We start from the raw sequence: 17,036 nt of genomic DNA, 5'->3' as shown, positions 1-17,036 counted from the left end.
ACTTCCAGGGATGGTGACTCCACCACTTCCCTGGACAACCTGTTCCAATGCCTGACCACCCTTTTGGCAAAGAAATTGTTCTTAATATCCAGTCTAAACCTCCCCAGTGCAGCTTGAGGCTGTTTCCTCTTGTTCTATCACTTGTTACTGGGTCGAAGAGACCAGCCACCTCCTGGCTACATCCTCCTTTCAGACAGTTGTAGAGAGCTATAAGGTTGTCCCTGAGTCTTCATATCTCCAGACTAAACCTCCCAGTTCCCTCAGCTGCTCCTCATAAGACTTGTGCTCCAGGCTTTTCACCAGTTCTGTTGCCCATTTCTGGACACACTCCAGCAGAGTAAGAACCCTTACCATACCACGGGCAAGTCCTGTTTATCCCATCTATTTGCCATCATATTTCTTTACTTCTCTTTTTATGGGGGAAAAAAAAAGAGTTTTTGCATCCATTTTCTCAATTCCCTTACCATGTAAATGGTGTCACTTTCATGCAGCAAGATGGGGTGGGTCACTTCAATTTGCTGCTCCAATCCCAAATCCAGGTGAATTTTTCTCAGTTGGGATCATGTGCAAGATGGGAAGAGGAGTTGCTTCATCTTGAAGGGCTGGGATGTGGGGGTATCTCTTCATGAAAGAGAGAGCATTTTGCAAATGAGTGCTTCCCAGCACATTCCAAAGAACACCTATTAATGCCAATGCCAAGATGCACATGCTCCAATGGCATCCGTTCAGCAGCGTGGCATTTGGAGAAATGAAGCCTATCACAATATTTAAAAAGCTGGCTAAAGGAACAGATTGCTTTGATGAGACATGATCTGGCTAATGAAATCAGGGTTAACACTAACTGAGAAACAGTTGTTTAGGCACTGTATTTAATCCATGCCTCAGGGTAGAGAGCAACTCCAACGGCTGCTACTGCCCTGTTCCCCTGCCACTCACTATCCCGGGTGGGCAATGTTTCTTGCAGGCCTTGCTATGGCTTTGGAGCAGAGCAGGAAAACCAGGTGGTAAATCTATTTTCACAAGACTTACAGATCTCAGGCATGAAAGCAAACTCGAAGCACTTCCCTTTTCCATTTTTCTCACATCTCTGTACTTTTTGCCCTCAAAAAAAAAACCCCAGCCCAGTAAAATTGTAGCCAGTCTTCAGCGGTGACATCATCCTGGAGAGGACTGCAGTTAGAGGGGAATGAGGTTGCTTTGTTTCTTCCTGAGCTGCGAGTGAGTTCTACAAGTAAAATTATATACTTACAACGCCTGATTCTGCTACTTGCTGTCAGGACACACAGCTCAGCCTTCCCACTTCTCTGTTGCTAGAAGAAAGCGGTTGCAGAGATGGTACACAGTTCAGTCCCTGTGAAGAGCACTGATATGGTGAAATTTGGATAGAGAAAATGCAGTTACTGTAAGGCACTGGGGGGAGGAAATATTAATTAAAGACAGGAAAACAAAGCCAGCATTTTGAACATTTGCTTGTTTTGGAGCAGTCCCCTTTCTGGGCCAGTACAATTGCCAGGCAGATCCTCAGTGGGTCTGAGTAGCCCAGCAGAAAAACCCAGTGAGGACTGGGGCAGAAGCCATGCACTGCTCAGAGCATCCCAGATGTTGCCATGTCTGTGCACCAGCATGATTCCAATTGTGTCATGGGCTGAGCAGGGAGGGACAACAGTGTTAGCTTCCAGAAAAGCTAGCCAGGTGTAACCCCACATGAGATGGGGAACGTACTTGTGGCTACTCATCTTTGCCAAGGTGGGGTTGGTGGAGATGTGGAAAAGGACAGGCTCTTCTCACAGATCCAAAGCAGAATGCCCACATGCCCTGCTTCACTACCTTTGCACAGTGGGATGCTGCAGGACAGGGGTCACAGGAAGGGGGCTGCTCCTCACATGGTGTCCTGTGAAGAAGGGATTGTGAGAGTTATCCCCATGGGTCCATGTAACACCACCCCTTGATGGCTGATGCCTTCCTGCACCTCTGTTGTGTCCTGCACTGTGGGCTGTAGCTCATTCTTGCTGTCCCCAGGCAGTGCCCTTCCTTTAAGCCATGGTTTCTTTAATTTGTGAGAGGTCTTTGGTGGGCCTGTCAGCATTATGCATTTTCCAGCACTGGAAGGGACACCATCTGCTCAAAAAGGAGCTGTGAACAAAATGTCTCAGACACTCTGAGTTTATAAAAAATGAAATTGCTTTAAAATACCATATGCTGCATTGTTTTCCTTCCAGCTTTGGCTGACGGTGGAGGTGAAGTGACTAAGGCAGTTTCTGATTAGTTGCTGGGTTTTCCTTTCTGGCCAAAATTGCTGGGGCTGAGCACTGTCACTACTTGCCTGTTTGACAGGAGATTTTCTTCAGCCTTGGCTGCTGAAAGAGAGATTACTGATCTCAAAGACCTCTGCTCTGTTACTTTTAAAGTGAGATTGTTTGACTTTTAGCCTTGCAGTCAGGGATGTGCTTCATGCATACTGCAAGCATACTTTTCTTCAGGAACCTGATTTTGGGACCTTAGTGGTGTGGGAGCAATAGCACCTCCTTGCCCAAGGAAAGCCATGCCCAGCAGTTGCTTGTCATGGACTGCAGCACCTTAGCATGGTGGTGCCGTGGGGCAGCATCAGTTGCATGCATAGGGAAAACATGGCCAAGATCTCCAGATTATGTGGGGTTACAAAAAGCAAATGATGCAGGAAGCCATTTATTAGTTCAGGATAACACAAGATTTGAAATACCAGAGCAGGAGGAATGTTATTTCTGCTCTAAAAATAGCTCCCTCAGCCTTTAAAACACCAAAAAGTATACACAGCAGCTGCCTTTCTGCGAGAGAGGCTGTCCTCTGCCTTGGCAGTGCCACCACCGCAGAGATGCACCACTTTGGTAAGGGCTCAAGTGGACCTGCTGGTGCTGCACTTGCTCTGAGAAGCTGTGGTTTGAGGGGTTTGTAATCCCCAGGGATCAGAGCTGTGAGATCTCTTCAGAGCATGAAGGCCAAAGGTGCAGGGTGAAGGAGAGTTACTTGGCTGCTAGAAAGACTGAATATGAAATACCAATAAACTGGTGATGTATAACAGCTCGATTCTGGGATTTGGTATGGATTTAGGCAGGTGGCTGCTTGTGTTGGTTTGTAAGTGATAGCTCAGGGGCAAAACTGCTGCAGGATAGGAAGGCTCTGCAGAGGGATCTGGACAGGTTGGATCCGTGGGCTGTGGTCAGTGGTATGTGGTTCAACAGGGCAAAGGGCCAGGTCCTGCACTTGGGCCACAACAGCCCCATGCAATGATACAGGCTTGGGGAAAGGTGGCTGCAAAGCTGCCCAAAGGAAAAGGACCTGGGGGTGCTGATTGACAGAGCTGAACGTGAGCAGCTTGTGCCCAGGCAGCCAGGAAGGGCAGCAGCGTCCTGGCCTGTATCAGCAATAGTGTGACCAGCAGGGCCAGGGCAGGGATCATCCCCTGTACTGGGCACTGGGGAGGCCGCACCTTGAATCCTGTGTTCAGTTCTGAGCCCTACACTACAAGGAGACATTGAGGTGCTGGAGCGGGTCCAGAGAAAGGCAACAAAGATGGTGAAAGGTCTGCAGCACAAGTCCTTTGAGGAATGGCTGAGGGGAGCAGGGGGGTTCAGCCTGGAAAAGAGAAGGCGGGGGGGGGGGGGGGGGGGCGCCTTATCGCTCTCTACAACTACTTGAAAGCAGGCTGTAGTGAGGTGGAGTCAGCCTCTTGCCCAGCTAACAAGTGGCAGGACAAGAGACAACAGCCCCAGGCTGTTCCAGGAGACGTTTAGACTGGGTAATGGGAACGATGTCTTCACCAAAAGGGTGGTAAGTCATTGGAACAAGCTGCCCGGGGAAGTTGTGGAATCACTGTCCCTGGAAGTGCTCACAAACTGTGTAGATGGGGCCTTTAGTGACATGGTTTGGTGGTGGGCTTGGCAGTGCTGGGGTAAAGGTTGGACTTGATGAGCTTAAAGGTCTTTTCCAAGCTCACTGATGCTGTGATTCCATGGCTCTAAGCCCGAGGGGTGCTCTGAGGTGCCGGCAGTGCTGGGATCGCTCCCCACCGCCCCCAACCCCCGCCCAGGGCGCGGCACCATTCACCTCCACCCCTCCCCGTGGCTCCTCAGGGCAGCCGCGGCGCCGGCTGCAATCCCCGCCCATCCGGGGCGGGGCGGCCTTTACCGAGCCCCCCTCCCGAGCCCCCTCCCACCTGCTCGCTGCCGCCGGAGCCGCTACCACAGCCAGCGGAGCCGCCCGCAGGTAGGAGCAGTCTGGCAGCGGCTGGGAGCGGCCGTTGGGAGCTCGGCCCTTCCTGGGCCTGCCTGGCGTAAGCCTGTCGCTCTCCTCCCCGGTGGCCGTGGTGTGTTTGGGTGAGAAGGAGCAGGCGGGCTGCGGGTGGCGAGCGCTCACCTCCCTGAGGGGCCGGCGGCAGGTGCCGCAGCGCCCGTCAGTAGCTGGAGTCCCGGTGCTGGCTGTCCGCCCTGGAGCTTGCTGGTGTAGGTGCAGCGTGGTTAACACGGCTGAAGCCGCTTAACCCCGGGCCTGAAGGAACCTGCTGTGGGAGAGAGCTCCTAGGTTATGGTTTCGGCGTCCCTCTTCCCCTGGAGTGCGCCTGTGGCATCCTTTCGGGGTGAGGGAGGTGATGATGCTAGAGCTCGGTGGGGCCATCTGCCAGGGCCTCTTCTCATGGGTCTGTACAGAAAAATTCCTGGGTTCAGGCTGTGGAGTGGGCAGGTCCTGCCTTCTCCAAATCCTGTTGGGATGCCTCAGATGCAGGAAGGAAGAGGTTTCAAGCAAGGCTGTTCATCTCTGCTGCTGTCCCTTATGGAAGGAAGTGTGCGATCCTGCTTCTGAGTGATAGAAAGGGAAAAGCTGATGCTGGATGCTAATGTCCCAGGGTGCTGACGGGGTCACTTGTGATCTCGGTCAGCGTTTTCTTTGGCGTGCTTGTGCCAGACCTTTGATTCAGAGCCCTCGGGTTGTAAAGGTTGGAGAAATACTGAGCTAACCTTCCCTTCTGCTTTTTATTATTTGTTTTAACAAAGCTTTTCAGAAGAATGACCTTAAGGATTGTTTGATCAATATTCACACAGTCCTTACGCCAACCAACAGTACACTTGCATGGTTAATTATGAATAGCAACTCAATATGGAAGGGGGGAAGGGTGTGAAAGGTATATCCTAGCACACTGACTGCCTGTTGTGTCTTGCTCAAATGGATAAAGCTGCCTAAAAGAAGGGGACTTCTTCCTCCTGGCTTTCTGCCTTTGTGTAACAGGGTAAAGAACAGGTATTCATATTTGCTTGACAAACATCTGGCTCCTGTTTTCACTGTTCAACGTCAAATTATTTTCCTTGTGCCCAGCTGTTGGCATTTTCTGAGCCTGGGTGGTGGAAGTCAGTGCTGTTGTTTCTTTTCCCTGCCTAAGATTCTCTGTGCTGCAGTTTTTGCTTTTCAGATGCAGGGATGTGTGACTATATGAACACCAGCATTTCCAATTGCTTTTTCTTGGAAGAAATCTCTTGAGCATGGTTTTCTCTGCTCCCCCAGCTGTTCCTGGGCAGCTCGAGATTGTGAGGATAAGTGGGAGCAAAGAAGCAGAGGAGGGTATGTGGGAAATGAGAGAGATGGTCCTAGGCAAGAATATGAGAAGTATAAACTGTGAGGGCAGGGGGGTGGCTGGCAGGTAAGGAGGTTGCTGTTGCAGTAGAGGGCTTGGACCAGGATTCAGTGAATGCTCCTCTGTGCCACCAATTGCCTGTGTGACCTCATGGCAAGCAACTCACTACTCCTGCTTTCTAAAATGGGAATAATGGTATTTTTTGCTGTCTCAAGAAGATCTGTAAAGGTCTCTAGGTGCCTGGGTCCCTGGCCTTGCATCCCCACAGGTAGCAGAGGTTGCACCTGAAGTGCAGGGGTGAAGGCAGGATGAGAGGGGTGAAAGGGAAGCAAAGCACATTGGGAACAATGGGAGGGAGAAGGGTGTAATGAATGGGAGGAGAGAGGAGAGGTGCAGAAAACTGATGAAGCTTCAAAAGCTGTTAAAGGAACTGTTAAAGCAGCTGCAGATTACCTTGCATGGGGTTTAGTGCAGGTTTTTAATGTTGAAGTTGCCTCTGGATTGTCATGCCTGCAAGGGAGAAATGCCTGCTAGAGCAGCATCCTCTGTGAGGGTGCTGTTTGCTTAGTCTAGAAGTGTTTGCCTTTGGCAGGCCTGCAGCCTCAGAGAGGGCTGCTTCTGTGTGCAGGACTGGAGGGAAGCCTGCCCTCCACCTTGCCTGCTCCACAGTCAAGCAGAGGCCTCCTCCCCTGCACCCAGCAGTTGCTGAGCTGTGCTCTTGTGTGGAGCAGGGTATGTTTGGCAGGTCTGGTGGGACAGGAGGCAGAAGTGCTCACTGGTGCCAGTAGGAGAGGTCTGACTGCCTCTCTCATGAGGAGCACTGGGAAGGGACTGTCTGCTGCCAGTCTGCTGCAATGGTGGGGGAAGCACCTGGATTCCTCTTTTTGATTTCCAGAGTGGGGCAGATCCAGGTAGTTGGGGAAATAAATTTTGCCCTCCCAGTCTTATTTCCTGCTCCCCGTGCCGAACTGCTGGGATCAGTAGTGGTGACTGCCTGAGCAAGAGACATTTTTGTTACCACAGGGCTGTTACCAGGTCCTGCACTTGAGCCACAACGAGCCCATGGAACTCTGCAGACTTGGGGAAGAGTGGCTGGAAAGCTGCCCGAAGGAAAAGGACCTGCGGGTGCTGATTGGCAGAGCTGAACATGAGCCAGCTTATGCCCAGGCCGCCAAGAAGGCCAGCAGCATCATGGCCTGTATCAGTGTGGTCAGGAGGAGCAGAGCAGCGTAGTGATCATCGCCCTGTAGTCAGCACTGGTGACGCCGCACCTCGAATCCTGTTTTCAGTTCTGGGCCTCTCACTGCAAGAGAGACATTGAGGTCCTGGAGCGGGTCCAGAGGACTATGAAGCTGGTGAGGGGTCTGGAACACAAGTCTGATGAGGAGCGGCTGAGGAAGCTGGGGGCTTTAGTCTGGAGAAGGCTCAAGGGGGGACCTGATTGCTTGTCTACAACTACCTGAAAGGAGGATGTAGTGAGATGGGGTCAGTCTCTCCTCCCACCTAACAAGTGACAGGACAAGAGGTAACAGCCTCAAGCTGCACCAGGGGAGATTTAGTCTGGATCTTAGGAACAATTTCTTCACCAAAAGGGTGGTCAGGCATTGGAACAGGCTGCCCAGGGCAGTGGTGGTGTCATTGTCCCTGGAAGTGTTTGTAAAGTGTGTAGACAAGGCCTGTAGTGACAGGGGTTAGTGGTGGACTAACTTGGGTAACATTGGACTTGATGTCAGGGACAGTCTCCCCAGTATGGTCTTGGCCCAGATGAATATTCTTAGAAGTGTTTTAATGCTGTCTCTTGCAGCACAGAAAAGTCTGTCTCTGTAAACATTTCAAGACAGCAGAAGTTTTAAGCACTCTGGATTTGACAGAGATTCTGGTCAGAGCAGGCTTGCAGTCTTGACCTCTCTTTAATGGGAGGAAGTTTTTCTCTGGTCCCCTCTGTCAATTGTGTTTGCAACAGTTTTGCATGACGTGAAACACTGTGTGGCACCTTCCTCCTATAACTCACCTGGGCACCCTGCAAACAGCAATTTATGGTTGCAGCAGCCTGGAATACCAGTAAATAAATGTAACTAATTCCTGCAAATGAGGGATGCTGGCATGGCAGTGAGGAACACCATAGAAACACCTGTGTATGGTTGCTTACCTTGTACTTGTCTCAGGGCAAATTACTTCCGCAGGTCTAAGTAGAGCCAAAAGACTGACATGGTAGTTTACACCCTTGACACTTTTTATGCTGGGCTTTGGTGATTAATACTAAGGAAAGGGGACCTCAGTTTGCCATGTGAGTAGTGGCTGAAGAGGCTGGTGAGGGAAAATTGTCCTGACAAAGCTCGATGTGCTGTGCCATGGTTTCTTAAAGTTCCCCATGACTGATAAGTGCAGACTACTTGGTATTTACACTTCTGCTGGTGTAAATGCCAGCGGTGCTGACTCGTGTAGCTGAAGGAAATGCTTCTTTGGGGGCAGTGCACATCTCTTCAAAAATGTAGAGCTGCAAAGTGCAGTGAAGAAAGGAGCCTGTGTTTCCAAGTGATGGATAAAAGAGGGGTAGAAGAGGCAGGAGAAGTGAAAGATGAGATGAACAGGTGGGAAAAGCCCTACTTATGTGGCATGGGAAGCTCTGTAGCTTGAGTGTATGTTTTGTGTGTGCTGGGGAAGAAACAAGGCAAGGTAGCAAAGGGAGTGAGACCTGGAACTGTGCTGGCATTCTAGGGCATGCACTCTCATCCAAAAACTACACGAGAAGGAGACAATATAACCAGGAATAACTGCTCTGTGCAGTCTGCTCTTCTGAGCATAGTCTGTCTTTCCTTACCTTCAAAGCTGTCTGTAAGTCAGCATGACATACCTATCTCTTTCTTCACCAGGTTTCACTTCCCTGTGGTGTGTTCTTCACCAACTCCCTACGCTTACATTGTTTTCCTGATAATGGGACAAACCTTTCAGCAGGCTTTGTACCCCCTTCAGTTGTAATGTGTGTCTTTGTTTTGCTTGCTCATGCACATCAGAAATGCTTGAAGGCATTCATGTTTTTTTGGAAATAAAACACCTCCGCAGACCCTATCAATCTGTTAATACACTGTTGGCATCACTGTACCTTATGGGAGGAGGAAACACCCATTCTGCTTGCTGATGGTTCAGGCAGTAGTTATTAGATTGGGGTGGTTAACGTGGAGGATGATTACTGGACAGTCTGTCTGCATGGTGCCTCAGATTTTGTTAGCTTTGCCACAGCATCAGCCTGCATTTGTGTACTACTTGCAGGGCAAGAAGATGTTTTCAAGAGACTCTTTCCTCACAGCATAGCTGAAGCAGGGAGAGCTTTGCTGTCTTTTGGTTTATAATTAAATAAATAACCCTAATTATTTTCTAGCAACTTTTCACTTTGGGGTTCAGCTGAGACTTTGGGCAAAGTGCCATTCTCACAAGCATCCCAGACTAAAGGGCTGGCTAATCATGCAAGTTAAAAATACACCCTTGTGGTGATGGAGTGTGATTGTGAGGTTGAGTCTGCATTGAGACTGGTAGAGGCTTCCCTTGCATCTCAGGAATGCTCTGGCTCAAGTGGCCCCAGTCTTGAGTACCTCTGCTCTTGGAGAGGGTGTAAGGCATCTGCCTGGGAACAAGGGCTGTGCAACACACTCTCACTGTGAGGATTTGCTAGGAACTGGTGCCACCCATCTCTTGCAGCTCCAAAGGTCGTTGAGGGCTGAATCTTGCAGTGGGCACTCCCAACAGAATGGAGTCCTTGGTGCAAACAAACACACAGCACCTGCAAATGCTCCTCAGCTCACTATAAGTCTCTCTTTAAGCTGTGTCTGTTCCCAGATGGTTTCACTGCCCACTGACCCAACTCCTTCTGTCTAGACTGGGTATGTAATTCTGCCTTACCTTTCTCCTTCCTCTGCCTTCTTTGCCTATTGCAGGCTGAGGGCCATGGCTGCCCAAGCTCTGCTCATGGTATGAGTGGTACCTCAGGGAAGTCAGCATGGGCTGATGTAGTTGCACAGGTTAGACTGCATCACTGTCAAAGCTTGCAAAACATCCCTTTGGTCCTAAAGTAGCAAATTATTTTCTTTTATAACAAAAGGATCTTTTTATGGCAAATTGATGTTTCTTTTATAACATCCAGGAGCCTAGAGCAGGATGTGTCTGGTCTGTATGATGCCAAATGTGAAAGGGCAGACTCAGCCCAGAAGATTTTACAGTTGACATCTTTGGCTGTAATGCAGCAGCTCAACACTTTCCTAAGTGACCTATAAGTACAGTGTCGAGGAGCAGGAAGCAGCATACCAAGGGCAGTCTTTGAATGACAGTAGAGTGCAGAGGGGTGATGCTGGAGTACCTCTGAGTAGGCCATGCTGTTGGTCTCATGGTCTTCTTACCAAGTCACTCAGGCTGAATACGTAGAATGGTTTGGGTTGGAAGGTACCTTCAAAGGTCATCTAATCCAAACCCTCTGCAATGAGCAGGGACATTTGCAACTAGATCAGGTTGCCCAGAATCACATCCAGCCTGGCCTTGGATGTCTCCAGGGATGGCACATCCAAGACCTCTCTGGGCAACCTCTGCCAGTGTTTTGCCGCCTTCATCAGGTGATGGTATGGGCAAGCAGATGCTAATGCAGCCTAAGCTGTCCCCATTTTTTGGTGACTAGAAGGCTCCATTTTTCTGGTACACTTCCCCTATCTCCATGAGGTTTGTGTTGGCCCAACCATTTCCTTAGTATGCTGAATGTATTTACACTGTGTGAAATGAGACAAGAAATACTTACGGATGTTTTTGTGGGTGGAAGTATTGCCTCTCAAAATTGTTGCAGGATTACTGAAGCATTTCCTGCTTCCTCCATGCACAACCCAGAGATGTGTTTACCTTTTCCCATTCCTCTGTTATGTAAATGAATGAAAATGGCATTTCTGTGCACCCTTGAGATGGTAAGTGGGTACCTGGAACAAGCAGAGCATCACACCCTGCTGAGGGACAGGATCACTTCTTTTCCTGTTACTCCATTGTTTTGTTTTCCTGTTATTACTTACAAGTCTTTGGTATGCCTTGTCTCGCTCATTGTGCACTCAGACTGGGAACATTGAGATAAACCTGAAAATGCTCTGCTTTGTTATGTTGGCATTTGTGACTTGTGGGTGGCAGGTTGTGTAATGTGCTGGTTTGTATCTGCTCAGTTACAGTGGTTAGGTATCAAGTGACTGTGGTTATTTTTGCTTTTAAATGCAACAGAGAGTTAGAGTGGGCTCCTCCAAAAGACAAATTGTGTTTGTTCCCCTTCATTGTTGCTGACTGTCAGTGATCCTTAATGACTTGCCATTAGTTTTGGACAATGTCCTCCTTCTCCCAGTGCCTCTGGCCTTGTACCTATTCTCTGAAACAACACAATGGCCTCACACTGGAATGCAAGAGCGTTGCTCTGGCTTATTATGCAGCTAGTGTATGGGCCCTTGAAATGCATGCTGTAGTCTTAAAAAAGACATACGATGCTGTTAATGTCCTCTACATTTATGTTTTGGTGAAAGCAACTTCAAGAAGAACCTGTACCTTTGCTTGGCAGATAAAATTAAGATGGCAACATTAAATGAACCTTGAGCAAGCGGCAGTGCATGTTTGGTGAGCTGCCTGCTGTAATTGAAGTGTGTACATTAGAGGAATGGGAGCTTAATTGGTTGAGGGGGTGTAGTGGGGCAATGGTAATAAAAGCAGAGCAAACAGTAGACACAATCTGAACAGATGTACAGATAAAAATGGGACTAGAGATAAGGGAATAAGCCTGTATTAAAAGAAATTCTCAAGACACACCCTGTGGCAGTGCTAATGTAAAACCCTTTGCAATTCTGCACCTTGACCCATGATAACTGGCAGCAGGAGCGAACCTCGATGGGTTTTTTGCAATGCTGGGGTGAGACCGTGAGTTAAGAGAGACTGGAAAATCAGTGCTAGATTTTGGGAAGGTGGGCTGTCTCTAGCTGGGGTCTTCTATGAATCTGAAAATGTATTTTTATTAGCCTTGGGGATCCATTGCACCAAGAAGGCTTTCTGTCACTGAAGGCTTACTGAGCAAGCCTTAAAAATGGAAGACAAATGGGTCTGTGCAATTACCAGCTGCCTTCTGGGCACAGTGGGTTTATTTGGGAAAACATGGGCCAGCAAAAATGGCTGTTGTCGCCAGCTGGAGTTGACTGCTCAGATTGGCATCACTGGTCATGACAGCAATGCAGAGCAGAGCTGTGGAGAGGAAGGCTGGCTTTATGTCATCCCTGTGGAGCAATTAGCTGTCAAAGAAATTGTTTCTGTGTTTTCCACGGAGAATTTAGGTTATTTTTCCTATAGCTCTCAGCATTTTATTTTGGCTAAACTGCTCTGGTGCTGCAGGCGAGGCTGTCATTTGAGTTCCTCATGCTCTTATTCCTGTCTGCTGTTAGAAGTGCTGGTCTTAGCATGCACGGAGGTCTCCCAGCTTGAAGAGAAGAACATCAGAGTTACCCCTGAAGAGAATAGGTTAATCTGAAGGGAACTGCTGAGAATCATGTCCACTGAGCACTAGTGCAAAAGTAGGCAGGTTTGCATGTGCTTGGGGTTGCTCCTTTGGAAGGAAGTGAGGTTACATGTAGCTTTGTTCTTGGCACTGAGAAATGTGCCGGAGCTGAGTCCTGGGTTTAAACCTTCCTCTGCCCACGTGGGTATGTTGAAACATCTTCAAGCACGTATGAGATATGTCAATGGACAGCATTGGAAGATGCTGCTATATGGGGACATGGAGGAAAGGGACCCTTCTCTCATCTTGGTATTTCATCCACTAGATGCAGTTTGCTCTTCCTGTGTGGGCTGCCAGGAGCCAGCAACACTGCTGGTCCAGCCATTGTTCCCCTGCGCTCCAAGGGTATGCCAGAGTGTCCTTGCTCATGCTGTCCTGCACCCATTCTATGTGGAGCTTGTGGGAGGAGGATGCATAGTAGCAACATACTTTCCTGGTCAGTTCTTGTTGCCTGCTGTTAGAGGCAGGTTTACCATAGAGCTTGGCAATGCGTAAGGCTGGCTGGCCTGATGTGGAGTGCCTGTTTTCCAAAACATCCCAGCCCTGGCTGCACTGAGCTCTGGTGAAAACCTGGCCTCACACAGGTCACTGTTATACTCCTTGGGAGTGCTGTCCTTCTTTGGTGTGAGCCCAGCCATGCTGAGAGGTGTGCAGGGAATATGTTCTCTAGGTGTTTCTTTTTAACCAGCTGAAATGAATGTGTTTCTCCAAACTATGGACCCGGCTTCCCATCGGGATGCTGAGCTCTGCCATAGTCATTCATTTAATAGGCAGTGATTTTGGATGTCATTTTCTGTTAGTGGTCGATAGCAGGGGACTCTGTATGGCACAGTGAATATTAAACACAGGGCTGTTTTCCAAGGGAGTGAGTCTGTGGCTGAGTCACACTGACTTTGATGAGGCTGAGGTCCAGACCTGCCCCTGCTCCATTGCAGAGCTCAGCAGAGAGTAATGGTTATCTGGACAGCATTTTTACATTTCTCTACCTCATCCTAGTCTGGAATCTCCCTCTCTGTGTGCTGACTTGCTGCTCTGCCTGGGGGAAAAGCCCCATAAAAGTCCTATGCCACCTTCCTCTCTTCATGACAGACAATGATGAAATAGCTTGCAGAGGCTGCTGTTTCTTGTCTGGGAGGCATGCTGGAACATGGAAGAGCTGTGGCATCCGGTTAATGAAGACAAGTGTAACGGCTAGTATTTGCTTTTATAGTGTAAATGAATCCTTTGTACCTTTCCAAAGGGGAAGGGTAAATCATAAGATCTGTCATCCGCTGACCTGAAAAAACTGTGTTACCTTGGCTTAGTCCATCCACCACTAGAAAAAGGAGTGTTGAGCACTGGTTAGCAGCAGTTACATTGCAGAGGAAACACTGGCTGTAACAGGAGGTGACCTGTCCACTTCCTTTCAACCAAGACAGGAATGGGGAACTTGGCCATGGCTATAGCTGCCTTGTGTACTGGCATTTGGGGACTGTGCTGCCAGGGACACAGCACCTGGTCTGGGACATTTCTGGTACAGGTCTCCCAGTACCAGAACAATAGTAACACCAGCAAAGGGATGCTGCTGCATGTTGATGGGCTGCATAAATGCAGGGGCAGCTCTCTGCAGAATAATTGCAGCAGGGGCTGTGTGGGGAATAGAGCTATAAAACGCTTTGTGTTTCCTGTGCAGGAGAAAGCAAATAGAGATGAGATGAGTCCACCCTCCTTGATAATTTCCTCTGACCTGTTATACTGTGCTAAAAATCTGGATTTGTGTCAGAGCTGACTGCCTTTTAAATTGATATACTTAATACTTACATCATTTCATGCTCCCTGTCTGCAGCTCTCTGTGCTCCCAAGTCAGAGAAGAGACCTTATCCGATTGCTTTTCTGTCTTTTAGTATTTGCAGTTCAGCTTCACTTGAGGCTATCTGTACGAATGGTACCAAACTGTGGCCTCATGGTTTTGTGCAAGTGTAGTGTGGCTCGGGGTACTGCAAGGGTGTTCTTCTGTGTGCCTGCCAGGTGATGTACAGAGAAGACCTGTAGGGGCAAGCCTGATGTTGCCATGCCTTCTGAAGGGTCTGGTGAGCCTCACTTCAGTTTCTTCAGTCTGCCTCTGTGGGACCCAAGCAGTGTTAGGCTAGTGTTGCTTTTGCAGCCCATGGCTGTCTTGTGGGAGTGGGGAGCTGGCTCTGACACAGTGAGGATGGTCACTCTTTTCTGTGGGTAATCACAGAGGGGAGAGAGCAGGGTAACAGCCCAGGGAGACCATGGCTCCTGTGTTGCAGATATAGGAAGGCCAGGAGAGCTGAGAGGAGGACAACTTCTTTTCTTTTCTGGAGCAAATGGAAGAGTCATTGCTTTAAGGACCTGGATGAGACAACTGAGCTGCAAATACAAGCAGGCTGTAGTGAAAGGCTGCCTTAGCACCCCAGGGTGCCTCACTGTCCTGTGTGGACCACAGTGACCCCAGGGAATGCCTGCCCTACAGCAGGCTGTAGGAGAGAGGAGTCTGCAGAATGCAGGGGTGCAGGTGCTGCTGCTGTGGTGAAACTAAAGCAGGTGCTGGAGCCTTGAGCCTCATGTTGTTTGTTCTCTGTCTCTTGGCTATGCCAGTGCCTGGAAGAACACTTATGGAGGAGGACAAAGCATGAGGAAATATTTGATCTGTTGTCAGAGAACCGTCAGGGAGGCACAAGACTCTGTGACCACAGCACAGCAACACAGCAGCGTTTCTGAACTGCACATGTCACAGGAACAGCCCCTGCATCTCAGATGCTCACTGGGTACAGTCTTGCCTGGAGGACAAATGCTTCCTCAGGAGGTGGTGTATGCAGCATCCCTAGCCCTGTGCAGGATTTCACAGTGCCTACATGTCAAGAGTTGATCCTGTTTGCAATGCCTTGTCCTGACAGTGCTTTGGGTGCTGGCACTTGAGCTCTGCTCTGGATGCGGCCTAAGGCTATTTTTAGCTGACTGCTGCAACCAGGATGGGAGCAGATCACGTGCTTTGTGGACATGAGGAAACAGCACGTGCATCCTTCTCTCTTCATGCTGCAGGCTTTGCTGAGGCAGCGTGTGTGGAATCGGTAATGATCCTGGGAAGGAGGCTGCCTATGGGAAGTAGCAGGGAATTAGTGCTGCGGGTCTTGCAGTGTCACCTTGTGCAAAATGCTGGAGAAAAATACTTAGAAAGCCACTCAAATTCTGTGTCTGAAGAGTCTCCCCCTCCACAACTCTAGGCTCTCTGTGCCTTGGTTTTTATGCACAGCGTGGATGATGCTGCCAGTGTGCAGCAGCTTAACCCCTTATGGCAGTAATGACAGTACAAAATGTTTGCAGCGCCTGCTACCTGGCTGCTAGGAGTTTGATCTTGGAGTGCTTCAGCACCTGTGGATGTGTGGATGCTCTTCCTGCTTTCAAAGTGGTGTGTGTGTGTGAGATGGGTGGGTAACTGCCTTCTTTCTTTTGTTTTTACTTTGCTCTTTGTTTCTAGCAGGTATGGATGGCAAGAAATACAGCGTGTGGATGTTTTTACCTCTTGTGTTTGCTGTGTTTACATCAGCTGGATTATGGATAGTGTAAGTTATCTTCTGCTGGTAATTTGAGAGAGCAAGTGAGGCTGGGGCAGTTGGAAGTAGTGCTGTGGTGTGGGCTTCATACTGAGAGTTTTTTGGGGATGCTCTGTCCTTGAGTTACTGTGGGTTGGGAAGACAAATGACAAGGGGCAGGGACCAATCTGTACCAGTTCACGGCCTGGAGGATCATATTTTTGTTGCTGAGTTTCTGTGCTCCCTAGGCCAGGATTCTAACCTTGCCTTCTTCCTGGCCCATGTTACTGGTGGGAGCTGCTTGAAAAGAGACAGACAAAAATGCAGAAATCCCCTTTCATCATGCTGTCTTTAAATGACTGAGCAAAGCTCATGGAGAAGCACTTAGTCCCTGCTTTGGTGTGCAGACTTAAAATCTGCAGCATCTGGCACTGCAGTGGCAACCTGCCAGTGGCTTAATGCTGACACCTCACTTTCTCACACTTTGTACGAAAATGCCCAGGAGACATGCATTTCCCTGAGGTGGGGTCTCTCCAAGCATGAAGGCAGACCACTGCAGCATGAATTTGGGAGTGATAAATGTGCAATCAGCAGCTGTGCTCAGCTTGAGAAGCAGTTATATTGTAGGATATGGCTTTGGCTGTCCTGTGGATGTTATTTTTCAGCAGCAGGGGCAACTTAAGCCATTTAACTGACCTCTGTTGCTTGTTGTTCTTCTTGTCCCATTCCATCTGTATTAAAATAGCTTTCTCCTGAGGCACCAAGGTAAACCAGATGGATCAAATTCTTCAGATTAAAAATGAAAACATTCACCTGGTTGGTTATTTTTAAGACAGCTCAGTTCAATGACCCTGTTTGTCCACCTGACCATGCAAAACATGCAAGACAAAGAAAGGTGCATAGTTAGGCTGGGAAGTGAGCAAAACTGCCTGCTTGAACAGAGAGGAGCACAGGCTACCTCCACCTGGTCCTGACCGTGGGCTTTGAGACACTTAATGTATTGTTTGAGGGATATTTGGAATTGAAGCCAGGATGAGGTCTTGCACTGTTTTCATCTTTTGTTGTTTTGCTTTTTTTTTTTTCCTTTTTTTTTTTTACAGGTACTTTATAGCAGTGGAGGATAACAAAATTATCCCACTAAATGTACCAGATAGGTAAGAACTGGTTGAGGGCTTTATGGTCAATCACTTGTTTCTTTAGAATAATAAACCAGTGAAAGCTAGATGGCAAAGAAAATCTTGACTCTTTGTTCCTATGCATTTATCTCTCTTAGGACACCCGGTTCCAAAAGACCACCTTATATAAGGTAAGTGGATGATTTTTTCTTCCAATTACTGTTCTAATGGCT

General features: G+C 48.7%; 1 protein-coding gene across 3 annotated transcripts in view; it reads left to right on the top strand.

Moving 5' to 3' along the window:
• Positions 1-4,189: 4,189 nt before the first annotated feature.
• The window catches only part of TMEM150C (transmembrane protein 150C), a 22,887-nt gene continuing 10,040 nt past the window's right edge, over positions 4,190-17,036 (top strand). Inside the window, exons 1-4 of one of the 3 annotated variants that reach the window (XM_005146597.3) lie at positions 4,190-4,242; positions 15,637-15,718; positions 16,789-16,842; positions 16,962-16,994. In XM_005146597.3, coding sequence (XP_005146654.2) covers positions 15,639-15,718; positions 16,789-16,842; positions 16,962-16,994 — 167 coding nt within the window. In that variant the 5' untranslated portion in view covers positions 4,190-4,242; positions 15,637-15,638. The other 2 variants (XM_031046788.2, XM_034064588.1) reach the window with 2 other exon arrangements.

Source organism: Melopsittacus undulatus, chromosome 7, assembly GCF_012275295.1.
Source record: "Melopsittacus undulatus isolate bMelUnd1 chromosome 7, bMelUnd1.mat.Z, whole genome shotgun sequence".
NCBI classification, from domain to species: Eukaryota; Metazoa; Chordata; class Aves; order Psittaciformes; family Psittaculidae; genus Melopsittacus; species Melopsittacus undulatus.
This window is presented reverse-complemented; position numbering and strand designations above follow the sequence as displayed.